This window comes from Cyprinodon variegatus, unplaced genomic scaffold (genome assembly GCF_000732505.1).
Source record: "Cyprinodon variegatus isolate N-32 unplaced genomic scaffold, C_variegatus-1.0 Scaffold865, whole genome shotgun sequence".
Taxonomy (NCBI): domain Eukaryota; kingdom Metazoa; phylum Chordata; class Actinopteri; order Cyprinodontiformes; family Cyprinodontidae; genus Cyprinodon; species Cyprinodon variegatus.
Window position 1 is genome coordinate 42,655 of NW_015151318.1, and position 13,403 is coordinate 56,057.

Consider the following 13,403-nt stretch of genomic DNA (forward strand, 5'->3'; position numbering starts at 1 on the left):
TGCTCTATAACCTCAAGTGGTCAAATAATTACAAGTCAAAGTCAGAAAACATGACTGCTTGTCCTGCTGTTGGAGCAACTTAAAGATTTAAATGTGTCAATCTTCAGCAGTGCAGACAGAACATGTGCGTGCCATAGCATGAGACTGAATACCATTATGATGCTGTTGTTGCAAACTTTGGGGATACATCTCATTAAATTTGAATAAGCATATCAATGAGGCTGGTTTGTTTTTTTAGAAAATAACAATCTTTCGTCAGGTATGAAACAAAGTTTTATTGGTTTAATGTAATATTTAAATCTAAGAAAAACAATGTCTCATTATTTTTTTTTAGTTTTTGTTTAGTTTTTGTTTGTAATTCATCTAAATAATGTCACTTTGTGAACCAATTTAGCGAAATAACTAACCTGTTCCAGCTGAAAATCAGTCAGTATTACAAAAAAGGGGAAAATCATAACTGAAATATCTAAAATAATATGGTAGTAAAGTTGTTCTGGCAGGAAGGATGAAGCTATGTAATCACTTCATTATTCAAAACCCTCAGAGTCTGATCTTTAAATCCAAATCCACACCAAACTATTGGAAGCTCAGATTCAGGAGGGATTTCAGCGCTTTATCAACAAGACAGACAATTATTTTAAGGGTGATAGGATTTTAAGAGTGGTCTGGGTTTTTGCTGTGTGTGTTGGCCTGGATCAATACTTCATACATTTAAATCTAAATATATGACTATAAAGTGACCTGTACAGACAGTGACAAATGACCTGTTGTGCATTAAAAAGCACGTACACAAGCTGCACCAATGAATAACGATGATGTTGGCACCGCAGCCCGAACAGATCTGACTCTCAGGTGGATTTACTTATCGATCTGAGCTCCACACAGCGAGATCAAGGGTCTTTAAGACCAACAAAGCATCTGCTGACATGATGAATTGGTGGAATAAAAGGAAAAGAACTTGGGAAATGAGAGGACTCCGAGCTTAAGGTGAAGAACTTGAGACCATGTACGTGAATACAGTAAAAGTGCATAAAAGTTCTCAAAAAATAGTAGCAAAGAGAACGAAATTAGGATGGAGAGGAAAAAAATGGGAGGTTTTAAGGATGCTACATCCTCCAGGAGTTCCATAAAGAAGGTTTTTTTATGAAATTATAGTAGATGAAACTAAAACTGTTCAAGTTAAGGATAAAGCATAGCGACAGATTCAAAGTTTTTTTTTTTTTATCTTAAATGCAAAACATCTATTTTATTTACACTTTTAATTATAATAACTGCACTCAGTGGGTTGCTCTGTCAGCTAAAGGCATACTTTGGAGTCTGTATACATGAATCAATGATTGATCGATTGCTAAATTAGTTGACGGTTGTTTTAATAGTTGATTAATCCCGATTAATCCGATTGTTTCAGCCTTAGTACTCACTTCTTGTTCTTAACTCATCATCAACTATAATTTTTCTCCTTCTCCTTTTAGGGTTCAGACATTGTTACAGCAAAATAAGTGAACAGTCACATGGGGAATAGTTTAAAGGCGTGAAGAAATAATGAGAACTTGTTTGACTTTTCTAAGTAAGCTAAATAACTTTTCTGCCTTTGTGATGCTGTGTTTTCTTCTAGGGATGATGTAAGCAACAGCTGAGCTTTTCACGAGGAAAACAAGAACTAAGTTTCAGTTCCTGCAGCTTATGTAAGAAGCTTTAGACTCCAGTCATTTTCGATGTGCTCCCATGTCATCACACCTGATTCACATTATTAGATTATCAGCCAGCCTGAGTAACAGTTTAGAGCCTAATGAGGATCATTTGGATGTTTGATACACAGCAAAAAATGACTGAGCAGGAGCCTTTATGAATGAGCTTTTAGATCCTGAGGAGGGGAAAATAAATCCCTTCAGGCACATATATACATGGCTCTCAACTACGGAAAAGGATTAGGGCCAAAAAAAAAAAAAAAGTTAACTGATTTTTACATTTTATTTTTGTTTAGTATGGGAAAAAAGTCAGAATTCTGACTTTAATCTCAGAATTCTGACTTTTGTTCTCAGAATTCTGACTGAATTCTGACAATAAAAAAGTCAGAATTCTGACATTAAAGTCAGAATTCTGAGATTAAAGTCAGAATTCTGAGAAAAAAGTACGAATTCGGAGAAAAAAGTCAGAATTCTGAGATTAAAGTCAGAATTCTGAGAAAAAAGTACGAATTCTGAGATTAAAGTATGAATTCTGAGATTAAAGTCAGAATTCTGAGAAAAAAGTACGAATTCGGAGAAAAAAGTCAGAATTCTGACATTAAAGTCAGAATTCTGACAAAAAAGTCAGAATTTGGAGAAAAAAGTACGAATTCAGAGAAAAAATTCAGAATTCGGAGAAAAAAAGCACAATTCTGAGATTAAAGTCAGAATTCTGAGAAAAAAGTCAGAATTCGGAGAAAAAAGTCAGAATTCGGAGAAAAAAGTACGAATTCTGAGATTAAAGTCAGAATTCTGACTTTTTCCCCATGTTAAACTGAAATAAAATTTAAAAATCAGTTAACTTTTTTTTTTTTTTTCCAGTGGCCCTAATCCTCTTCCATACTCAACCCTTCATTTAAAAAAAAACCCCAAAAAACCTAATAATTATTCCGTTTCCACTGTTTATCTAAGGATTAAAGGAATAAAAAGAATGTATATCCAAATATTCAGAATATTTTAAACAATTTAGGAAAAGCAGGAGATAATTGGTCTGAAAATAAAAACATTTTTAAAATATGAGGGTGTGAAGGTGAAGAGTTTGGTGAAAAGCAGACAAAAGCAGACATGGTTGATGCTAACAGCTGAAGTCTGGTGATAAGGGGAAGAAAACAACTGGAGTCGAACAGAGCAGCGACGACTGAAGTGACAGGAAAGGTGGCAAAGGAGAAAGAAAAGGTGTAAAACTGAGGAAGCAGTGACAAAGAACCAGACAGATAACAGAGGAAAGGGCAGTTAAAGGGAGACAGCGTGTTCTGGAAAAAAGCTACAAAGAAGAGGAAGAAGGAGACACAAATAAAGGAGCATGGATGAGTGAGTGTGGTGAAAGAGAAAGTGCAGCACTTTTTTTTTTAACAAGGTGCAATCAAAGAAACGCTATTTTCACAATGAAGTGATTTCGTTTCAACCACCAGAGCAATCAGAAAGTCAGAAGCATAGTTTGAGTAACTCTGCAGATGTTTTTGAAGTTCGTGGTGATGGACGGGTGTCAGACAAGGTTTGAACTTCAATAAAAATATTTTGGAGGCATGCAAAGCTTTGCAACAGCATTGCTTAGTGTGAGTGTTCTCACAGCCTACCTGTTTGATCCTCTGCAGCAGGGGGGGCAGCCAGTCTTTGTTGACCTCGCAGTGGCTGTCCAGGAAGGTCAGGACTTTGGCTCTGGCTGCATCAGCCCCCCGTACTCTGGACCGGATCAGGCCTGACACAGAAACACATAAAAACATCTCATCTCTCACAGCTGCTTCATAAGGTGTTAACCCGAGTTCCTGAGATCTGTCTTTCAAATTGTGAATTATTCTCAGCCTGAAAACTGCTTTCACTTTGCTTTATTTTTTTGTAATATGCAGCTTTTAACCAACACAAGTTAACACAATATATTTGTTATGAATAAACCAAACCATATTTGCTTTTTAAAGGTTATAGCTACACTTTTTTTTTTGTCATTGATAAAAAAAAACATACATTGAACATCTAGTATTCATTTTAATGAAATATATATACAAATGATTGTTTGAGTTTGAATGGGACCAAAATATATCAATACTAACTTCCTAGTAGATCAGTGGGAGAGGTAAAAAAATGGCTTCTTCTCATTTCAGAGGTTAGCATAAGAATTCGCAGTTGCATTAGCGGCCAGTGTAACCCCTGCTGCTCAGGGGAAATTAAACTTTAGCTAAACGTTAGAAAATGCATGCTGTGCTACCAAATCCAATATATATGCTGAAGCATTATGCACATATTTAGGTTTAAAGAAGCATAACACAAGTTCCAGAGGTTTTGCAGAAGTGTGCCCCCGCTGGTGACAAGTTTAAATGACACATGTGTTGTGCACACAGGGGGAAAAAGGAAAAGCTACCCAGTCTGTAGCTAGGGCTGCACGGGTCTCTTATTAGAGGCGTCTTCTGTAGGTAAAATGTTAGAACTATAGAAGCTATTTTGAAGAGATTATCAACTGTTCATTGCAGATCTAAGTTCCTTTCATTTGGTGAAAATCTGCCAAATATTTACTCTCGTTTTAATCCATAGTTGATCAGACTCCAGTTTGGCCCGTTTCGTCGTAAGAGGCAAACATTTGAATCTCTTACTCTTGATGCGTCTGTGATTAGGTTTGAGGTACACCTGCAGCTGGTCTTTTATGATCCAGCTTCAAAAACAGTCGGCCATGTTAACTCGCTAATGGGTGTGGCACACCGGGGTCAACAAGGGACAGCGTTAAAAGGCACTCATCGCCACTGCCCTGAAACCCAAAACACGGGATGCAACAGCGATGGCAAGGGTTTGAAAATCTCAAATAATTTGTCTCCAACAAATGTGATCAGTTATGAAGCATTAAAAATGGTAACATTTTCAACCTGACAGATCAGGCAGCAATGATGAAGAGTCAGAAGATTTTGCTAAAACTGGCTCAAGTCAGATATTTTCCTCCATGTTAAAAGCACTTGCAGACTGCAGTGTTACAATTAAACTGTCTGTTAATTCCAAATCAAACAGTGAAACCCTCTGATTGGTTTTGCAAAATGACAAAAGGTGAAAATGTTTTAAATTTCCTGTCACGCTGCGCAAGCCTACGGCTGTGTCCGTAAGTCTGCCCTTATCACTATATAGAGCACTATGGTGGTGGTCACGCCATTTTAGATGAGTGTCCGAACGTCTAGTGGAAAAAAAAGCAGAGAACTAGAAATGTCCCATAATGCACCTTTGTCACATGTTTATCAGGAGGCCAAGCAGCTTGGAGGTGGGACCCAAACCGGTTGAAAGAAGAACACGCTCCGAAGAGTTTTCAGTTAACAAGTCTTTGATTTTTTTCCTGTTGCAGCACATCAACCAAACCACACCAACAACCAAGACATGTTTCTTATATAGAGGTGGAACTAAATTGGAAGAAACCATTTTTAAAAGGATGTGCAGCTGCAAAATAACAAGAAAAAAAAAGAAAATTAGTTTTAAATGAACAGCTAATTAAGAAATATTTTACTATTATTATTTAACAAATATTTAAATTCAACCCAAACAAAAGTTTAATATAGAAAACCCCATACATGAGATCAATCTCCCTTATTCAATTCTGCAATGGTGCAGTCCTGTGCACACCTGCTTGGAGAGTGAAACAGCAGAGGTGATTATTTCACAATGAGCTTTGATATTTTAACTCTTCAATTCATGTGTGTCAGGACTCCTGTCTGTGTGTCTGTTTTTTGTGTTGTTCTCCCTTCCACCAGCAGGAGGCGCCTGGTTCTGGTCCGCCTCCTCACACACCTGATCATGGTTACCTCGTTAACGGAGGACTCTTAAGCTGCTGATTACCACTACCTCGACGCCAATGTGTTTGCCAGTTTTTGGTACTCTAGCCAAGCTGAGTTTTGCTGAGTAAAACTGAGTTCTTGTCTACCTGAGTTTTAACTACGTTTTTGTCTTTGCCTCTCGGCAGGAAGTCATCCTGCAAACTGGACCTTTAGGACCTTCTCTCCCTGGAGGGATCAACTTAGCCTCAAACCGAGCTGGGGATTCAAACTGGAGGTTTGGATCCTGTTTCCTTGAGAGGACGTTGAGTTTACTCTCTCAGCAAGGGTATTCATCTCCACTACGACCCGTTCAAGTACAGCAGGAAATCTGAGTCGCAGTCAGTTTCTCCATTCACCAATAACCACCCGAGTTCTGGGTAAACCCTGTTCCGCCCTCCACCGAATCAGAATAACACTGGAAAACAGCACACAGATTGGAGTCAAAGATCCTACAACTTCTCTGGAAACGTGAGTCAGCAACCAGATCCTCTTCTCCAAATCCACGAATGAAATTTCCCACTGAGCATGAACTAAACGTTTCTCTTCCCTTCACCTTCCAGTTCCGGTCAAGCTAAATTCAGAGCAACACTGCACCGAGCCTTATCTCTTCAATAAAAATGTTTAACCTTTCCCCTGGTGTCTCTCTGAATTGGTTTCTCTGCATGTGGGTCCGAGCTTTAGATAGAACCATGACAATGCGTTGTCTTTTTAGGAAGAGTTAAACAAAACACAATATATTGTAAAGTGAAATCAATTTACCTTTTTACTAAAATGAAAACAAGATGTGGCCAACCAGAGAAACCACACCTCAAACAAATCCATTGCACCCAAAACAAAAACAAACCACCTACAAAACCAGATGCTGTGTTTAACTGTTATTTTAACCAATATACAGGTAACAATGGCTCATTGGTACAACCTTGAACTGTAGTGATCATTCATGGTCACTAGACGAGCAAATATTTCCTGAGGAGAGTTCTGTGATTTGTCACAGCGGCCCGCTATCGCCATAGGAAGTCGCTACCCGACAGCGGCGACAAATAACAAAGATGGCGCAGGAGTCATGTGACCAACGAGGAGCGAAAAGTAGTTATCATCTTTTCGAACGGTCAGTTAACTGAGTTCATTATAAAGTCCACTATATAGTCCCCTGTCTCTATAGTGACTGAGGGATTTAGGGGTTAGGGCAGACGTTCGGACATCAGCCTACATGTGCACATCAGCGTGTAAGACCTGGCTGGAGGATGGCAAGCAACTGTGACCTCATCACACAAGTTCAATAGGAAATAACAGGCGAGTAAGGTCGCCTACACGATGCGTCAGAATTAACAAAGTAGCCAGGAACGAAACTGTGCGGCCCATCATGCCCAGAGAATCGGAGCTGAATCACTCTTTCATGAACTGACTAATGGATCCTATAAAGCCAAACTCATTTTACACGTCACATAATTTAACGGCATATATGGGTAGGAAGAAAAATATTTAATTCATGCATAATGCACCTTAAAAAAAGCATAATCTTTGCAGTGCTAGGAATGGAACCATCAGCTTTGGAGGCGTTAGTGCCTTGCTGTGCGAATCGACATCCGGTCCCTCCTTCTCACGCTGTAGCTCACCTCCTTGCTCTCAGAGACAGTCAGCAGAGGGGAAAATCGATGCAGGGCTCTTAGAGGAGCTGTCAGACATGGAGACAACCTTTTAACGGCCGCATCACACTCTGCATGTACGTGTCAGGGTTTGTCTAGGAGGAATGAAACACTTTTAAAGGACGGAGACAAAAAAGTACAGAAGCAGGAGAGTCGATGGAGGCAAATGTGTGCGTTGGGTGACTTTAGGTCGTTTTGGAAATGTGTGTGTGAGTGTAAATGAGCTAGTTAGGGAGGTCTCCCTGATGGGGGCCAGTGGTCTCCTCTATTTGGTGTAAATGGTCTAATCAATACTCCCTGACACGTAGATATATCCTGCGTGAATGTGTCTATTCATGCAGCGTGTACGTGTGTGCACGGACGAGCGTGCGCGGCGTCGAGGGTCCGTTGTGTTCCTGTGTGTCGGTGACATTGTACAAGAGGCCGTGAAGTTCCACGCAGAGCAGTTAGGCCGAGGCTCAGCCAATTAAAAATCCCATTTCATCCTCAATAAGGCTTTATTTTCTGGATGGATGGACCCACACACATTAATGGGAGCCACACACAAAGGCGCCACAAACACCGATGGAGGAACAAAGCCGCCGCAGTAGGCCGGCGTTTACTTAGATGCACATAAACACATTCAGAAGCGGCTGACCTGTGCAGAGATGATGTTTAATCTCTGTCAGTAATTCACAGCTGTTCACACTTCTCACAATGTGCCCATTCTTCTCTATTAACAGAACACTTTTTAGGTTGATGGTGATGCTGCTTGGAGGTTAATATTTCTACAGGATGTCATGAAGAAATGGATTCACTCTTATTTTCTTTTTGCATTCATTTTACCAGGAAAGAGTCATTTGAGATGCACGCCTTTTTTAAATGACTCCAGGTTTCTGAAACAGCTTCTTCCCCTGCACCTTAAGAAAATGGAAATNACGAGGAGCGAAAAGTAGTTATCATCTTTTCGAACGGTCAGTTAACTGAGTTCATTATAAAGTCCACTATATAGTCCCCTGTCTCTATAGTGACTGAGGGATTTAGGGGTTAGGGCAGACGTTCGGACATCAGCCTACATGTGCACATCAGCGTGTAAGACCTGGCTGGAGGATGGCAAGCAACTGTGACCTCATCACACAAGTTCAATAGGAAATAACAGGCGATTAACGTTGCCTACATGATGCGTCAGAATTAACAAAGTAGCCAGGAACGAAACTGTGCGGCCCATCATGCCCAGAGAATCGGAGCTGAATCACTCTTTCATGAACTGACTAATGGATCCTATAAAGCCAAACTCATTTTACACGTCACATAATTTAACGGCATATATGGGTAGGAAGAAAAATATTTAATTCATGCATAATGCACCTTAAAAAAAGCATAATCTTTGCAGTGCTAGGAATGGAACCATCAGCTTTGGAGGCGTTAGTGCCTTGCTGTGCGAATCGACATCCGGTCCCTCCTTCTCACGCTGTAGCTCACCTCCTTGCTCTCAGAGACAGTCAGCAGAGGGGAAAATCGATGCAGGGCTCTTAGAGGAGCTGTCAGACATGGAGACAACCTTTTAACGGCCGCATCACACTCTGCATGTACGTGTCAGGGTTTGTCTAGGAGGAATGAAACACTTTTAAAGGACGGAGACAAAAAAGTACAGAAGCAGGAGAGTCGATGGAGGCAAATGTGTGCGTTGGGTGACTTTAGGTCGTTTTGGAAATGTGTGTGTGAGTGTAAATGAGCTAGTTAGGGAGGTCTCCCTGATGGGGGCCAGTGGTCTCCTCTATTTGGTGTAAATGGTCTAATCAATACTCCCTGACACGTAGATATATCCTGCGTGAATGTGTCTATTCATGCAGCGTGTACGCGTGTGCACGGACGAGCGTGCGCGGCGTCGAGGGTCCGTTGTGTTCCTGTGTGTCGGTGACATTGTACAAGAGGCCGTGAAGTTCCACGCAGAGCAGTTAGGCCGAGGCTCAGCCAATTAAAAATCCCATTTCATCCTCAATAAGGCTTTATTTTCTGGATGGATGGACCCACACACATTAATGGGAGCCACACACAAAGGCGCCACAAACACCGATGGAGGAACAAAGCCGCCGCAGTAGGCCGGCGTTTACTTAGATGCACATAAACACATTCAGAAGCGGCTGACCTGTGCAGAGATGATGTTTAATCTCTGTCAGTAATTCACAGCTGTTCACACTTCTCACAATGTGCCCATTCTTCTCTATTAACAGAACACTTTTTAGGTTGATGGTGATGCTGCTTGGAGGTTAATATTTCTACAGGATGTCATTAAGAAATGGATTCACTCTTATTTTCTTTTTGCATTCATTTTACCAGGAAAGAGTCATTTGAGATGCACGCCTTTTTTAAATGACTCCAGGTTTCTGAAACAGCTTATTCCCCTGCACCTTAAGAAAATGGAAATGTCATGAGAGCTGTACAAAAAGAAATTTCGATTTGTATACACTCTGTGTATAAAAAAATGACAATAAAAGTTGTCTAAGACGCTATTCTCTTTACTCAACAGGCCGAAGTTTCTTTTAGATATGGCTGAAAGGACTATAGTCATAGAGCCTAAGCAAGAAGCTAATCAAAAGTTAAATAAAGCCAGGGTTTAGTACCTTTGGATGCACACTGCAAAAATAAAACAAGAAAATAATTTTTTGTTTCAATAAGTAAAATGTTACATTGAGCAAATAATTAAGACTATTTGCAAAAGGAATAAGATATTTATCTTTAAAATAATAAGAAAAAAACTAAATTTTCTTATTTCATAATAAAAATCATATTTACTTATTTTAAGGGTACTTGTAGTTATTTTGTTGGCAGGTCATGTTATTAACGAGCCCAAATTAAAGGAAAATGCACTTATTTTAGGAAATTTTTAATCATCTTTACAAAGTTTGGAAGTGTATATGAACATTTCTTTACAAAAAACATTCTCAGGGATGATTTCTTAACCAACCCATTGGAGGATCTCTTTCACGCGTTAAACACAAACAATAGAAGAGTAACCATCAAAAATATAAATATAGATTTTTTATGGTTACGTTCTACTTACAATCTTAAACAGTGGGAAAAAAAAGGGAAATACTATTTTAATTTTTTAGTTTAACAAAAAGAATTTATCATTCAGGAGTTTGAAGAAAAGACATTTTTTGACTAATCTTGATTTCCTCTTAAATCTACCGCCTAGGATGTAGAAGTGGTATGGAAGCGCCGCGGAGTGGCTGCACTGTGCCTTCGCAGCTGATTGCATCAACTCCAGTCAGTCAGAGCTGTAATGCTACGGTTTCTGAAGGCAGGAGGTCAGTTTATGAAAAGCAAAGCAGATCAAGTTTACAAAATCCATGCAGAGTGTGGATTACGTTTTCTGGACTTTTAAGTAACAAGTTAATCAACAGCCAAACTAAATATAGCATTGATGTAAAACAAAATATTGGGACTAATTAACTTCTGAAGATTCAAAGAAAACAAGGTGTGGTGATTAAATAAACAATGAGGTGTGTTAGAACTGGCCAAATAGCCACTTTACTGGTTTCACTGGTTTTATTGAAAAGCCTACAAGTACGCTACTTCAGCATGATGATGTAATACTCCAGATTTCTACTTTAACATCCCCCTAATAAGCTCTGATTTAGACCCAGTTAGATAAAACAAGGAGTCCTTGTTGTACTAAAAACATTTAGTTTATCCAAAACTATAAACATGATGTCAGGAACTAAACAGAAGTTTTAGAAGGACGTAGTGAAGAGACGATCAAGGGCTTTGGTGATGAATTGATTTTATTGATTAATCAAGCTTTTTGTTTATGAAGATTTAATATTTGGAAAATCAAGATTTATTTTTCCATCAATCCACTCCCTATGCCTCTATCAGTCACAGTGACATCACTTCATCACCTTTTGTTCTTAGATTGTACTCATTACTGATAAACCATCTCGCTGTGTGATACCGCTATCTACAAACATCTGTTATATTTTCTCTGTTTTTTGTGAAACATGATTATTTTACAGCATTTTTCACAGTTTGAAGCTCTCAGGTTATTACTGAAAAAAAAAGATGTTTTTTTTTTAAATTAAATTATGACATATATATTTGTATTATAATACTTAAGAAATGAATTCTTCGAAGATTAGATTTTTTTAAGCCACATCACCCAGTCTTAATACAACCTGAACAATAGCAGCTGTTCTAACATAAAAAAATGTTTTATAAATATTCAGGAAGGATCCTTTTCTGTTGAAACATCTAATTTGTTTTTCAGGTGCTTCAGTCTGAGAAGTTACAGCTTACCTGTACAGTGGGTCAAGAAGTTAAACCTAAAGGCTGAGTTTACCTCTAACTGCTGTCTTGGAAATAAGACAAAATGCTGGGTAAGAGTCCAGGTCATAGTTGTTCCAAAAAAAAAAAAAAAAAAAAAAAAAAAAAGACCCACTAGACTTTGCTTTCCAAGTTTGAAGACGTTTCGCTTCCCATCCAGGAAGCATTGGAGTAGCATTTAGTTCCAGGGTTGTAAAATTGCCCAAACAAAAGCCTTTTTATGGCTTAGAAAACATGCAAATTCAACCAAAAAAAAAAAGGAGACAAAACAATAATAACAAAAAAACTTTGTTTTAGGTTTTCTTTGTTCCTAAATTATTTGAGATGCATCAGCACATTTATTGCAACAGATAACAGCTGCTCAGGCCTGGATGAGATAATCTGACAGCGGTCACCTTTTTTCTCAACCCAATTAAATAAAAACAAGGCTTTATATTTTTAAACCATTTAACAAAGTTTAATATTTTGCAAAAAAATGAATCAAAACCTCAAATAACACAAACATAATTATTAATTTAACTTAGACATAGTCTCCTTTTGAACAAAACCTTGGACACCAACTTCATGAAGAGTTTATTTTCTGATCTAATCTCAAAGTCCTGGCAGCTAATCTAAGATATGAATGAAATGCCAAAGAGATTCTTTATCTAATCTAATATTTGATTTTTAGTGTTCTTCTTTTCGTTATTCCCTATTCTTCAAGCTCTGGCATCACTTCCATAATTTGGATTAGGTTAAGGTTTTTATAAAAAGCAAAGAGCTAAATGATTTATGGTGCCAGCAAATGTCCTCTCAGGAACAAACCATCTGTGGTTGATAGAGAAGATGCACCAGTACCAGACTGCTGTGTTTTTATGACCATTAAAAAGATAATCAAGTTGAAAAGCCTAAAGCCATAAACTATTAACAAGCCAGACTGATGAAACCTGCTCCCGTGTGTCTGCATGATTGCGCCATAATGAAATCCTTCAGCGGCAACATGAAGCACAAGGGTTTGTTACGGAGACAAAGAGGTGAGCTGAAGGTAGAACAGCAGCTACAGGAGAACCTGACCGAGCTGGAAAGAAGATGGAAAACCGATGATGTCGACCAAACAATGAATGGAAAAGGAGAGGAGGGTTCAGACGGGGCCAGGGACACTTTAGTGAAGTGAACACTATTATTTTGCAGCTGTAATGTGAGTTCAAATGGCACTGCCTCAACAAGCATGTTAAAGTGCCTTTTAAGTGTTTTCTTCTTCTTTCCCCTTGGAGAAAACTCCTTTGTGATCTCAGGTAGCAGCTTTTCTCTTTCCAGAGGACATCCACAGGAGAATGTCTAATTCTTCAAACACTTGGTTCTGTTATTTCTATAACAGCAGAACCAGAACTGCGCTTTGTTCTTCCATCACAACACATTTCTGGTAGATTTGCATAACTTCAGGCTTATGTCGTCTCACTGTCTGAATAATCGCTGTCATGGGGCTTTTATGCTCTATTATTCCTTCAATTTTAGGGTGTTTTTTTTATTGATTTCTCATCAGCCGTAGCTTTTAGTGGTTCCTGAGAGACGGTTTGCTGCATTTATCTACGTCAATCCAAATGAAGCAGTTGATAAAAGATAAAAAAAATTAAGTACACCATCACTGCCTCAATAGAGCTGAAGAGGAGGGGTGCTAATGATATTAACAGGTAGTGATGATGACACTTACCACCATTGGGGGGCGGGTCATTATGATGCCAATTTGGAAAGACTTCATCAGTGAATTTATGTTGTAAATTTCTGCTTTGGAAAAAAAATGCCTCTGCACTCAATTGGATAGACCTACAACCAATAAGAGCAACGGAGTGCGTGACGTATGTTAAGCGACGCATAGCTGTTGTCAACAAAAATCAAAACGTGCAGTTGCACGCCTAGAATAAGAAGATGAGCCTTGATCGCGTTTCTCTGTTCCTCTTTTAAAA

At 38.8% G+C, this 13,403-nt stretch overlaps 1 protein-coding gene across 1 annotated transcript in view; it reads right to left on the minus strand.

The window, feature by feature from the left end:
• LOC107099384 (polypeptide N-acetylgalactosaminyltransferase 14-like) overlaps nucleotides 1–13,403 on the minus strand; it is a 271,170-nt gene that overhangs the window by 36,065 nt on the left and 221,702 nt on the right. Inside the window, exon 6 of the mRNA XM_015397480.1 lies at nucleotides 3,305–3,426. Within this exon, the coding sequence (XP_015252966.1) occupies nucleotides 3,305–3,426 (122 nt within the window). The remainder of the gene's footprint in view (nucleotides 1–3,304; nucleotides 3,427–13,403) is intronic.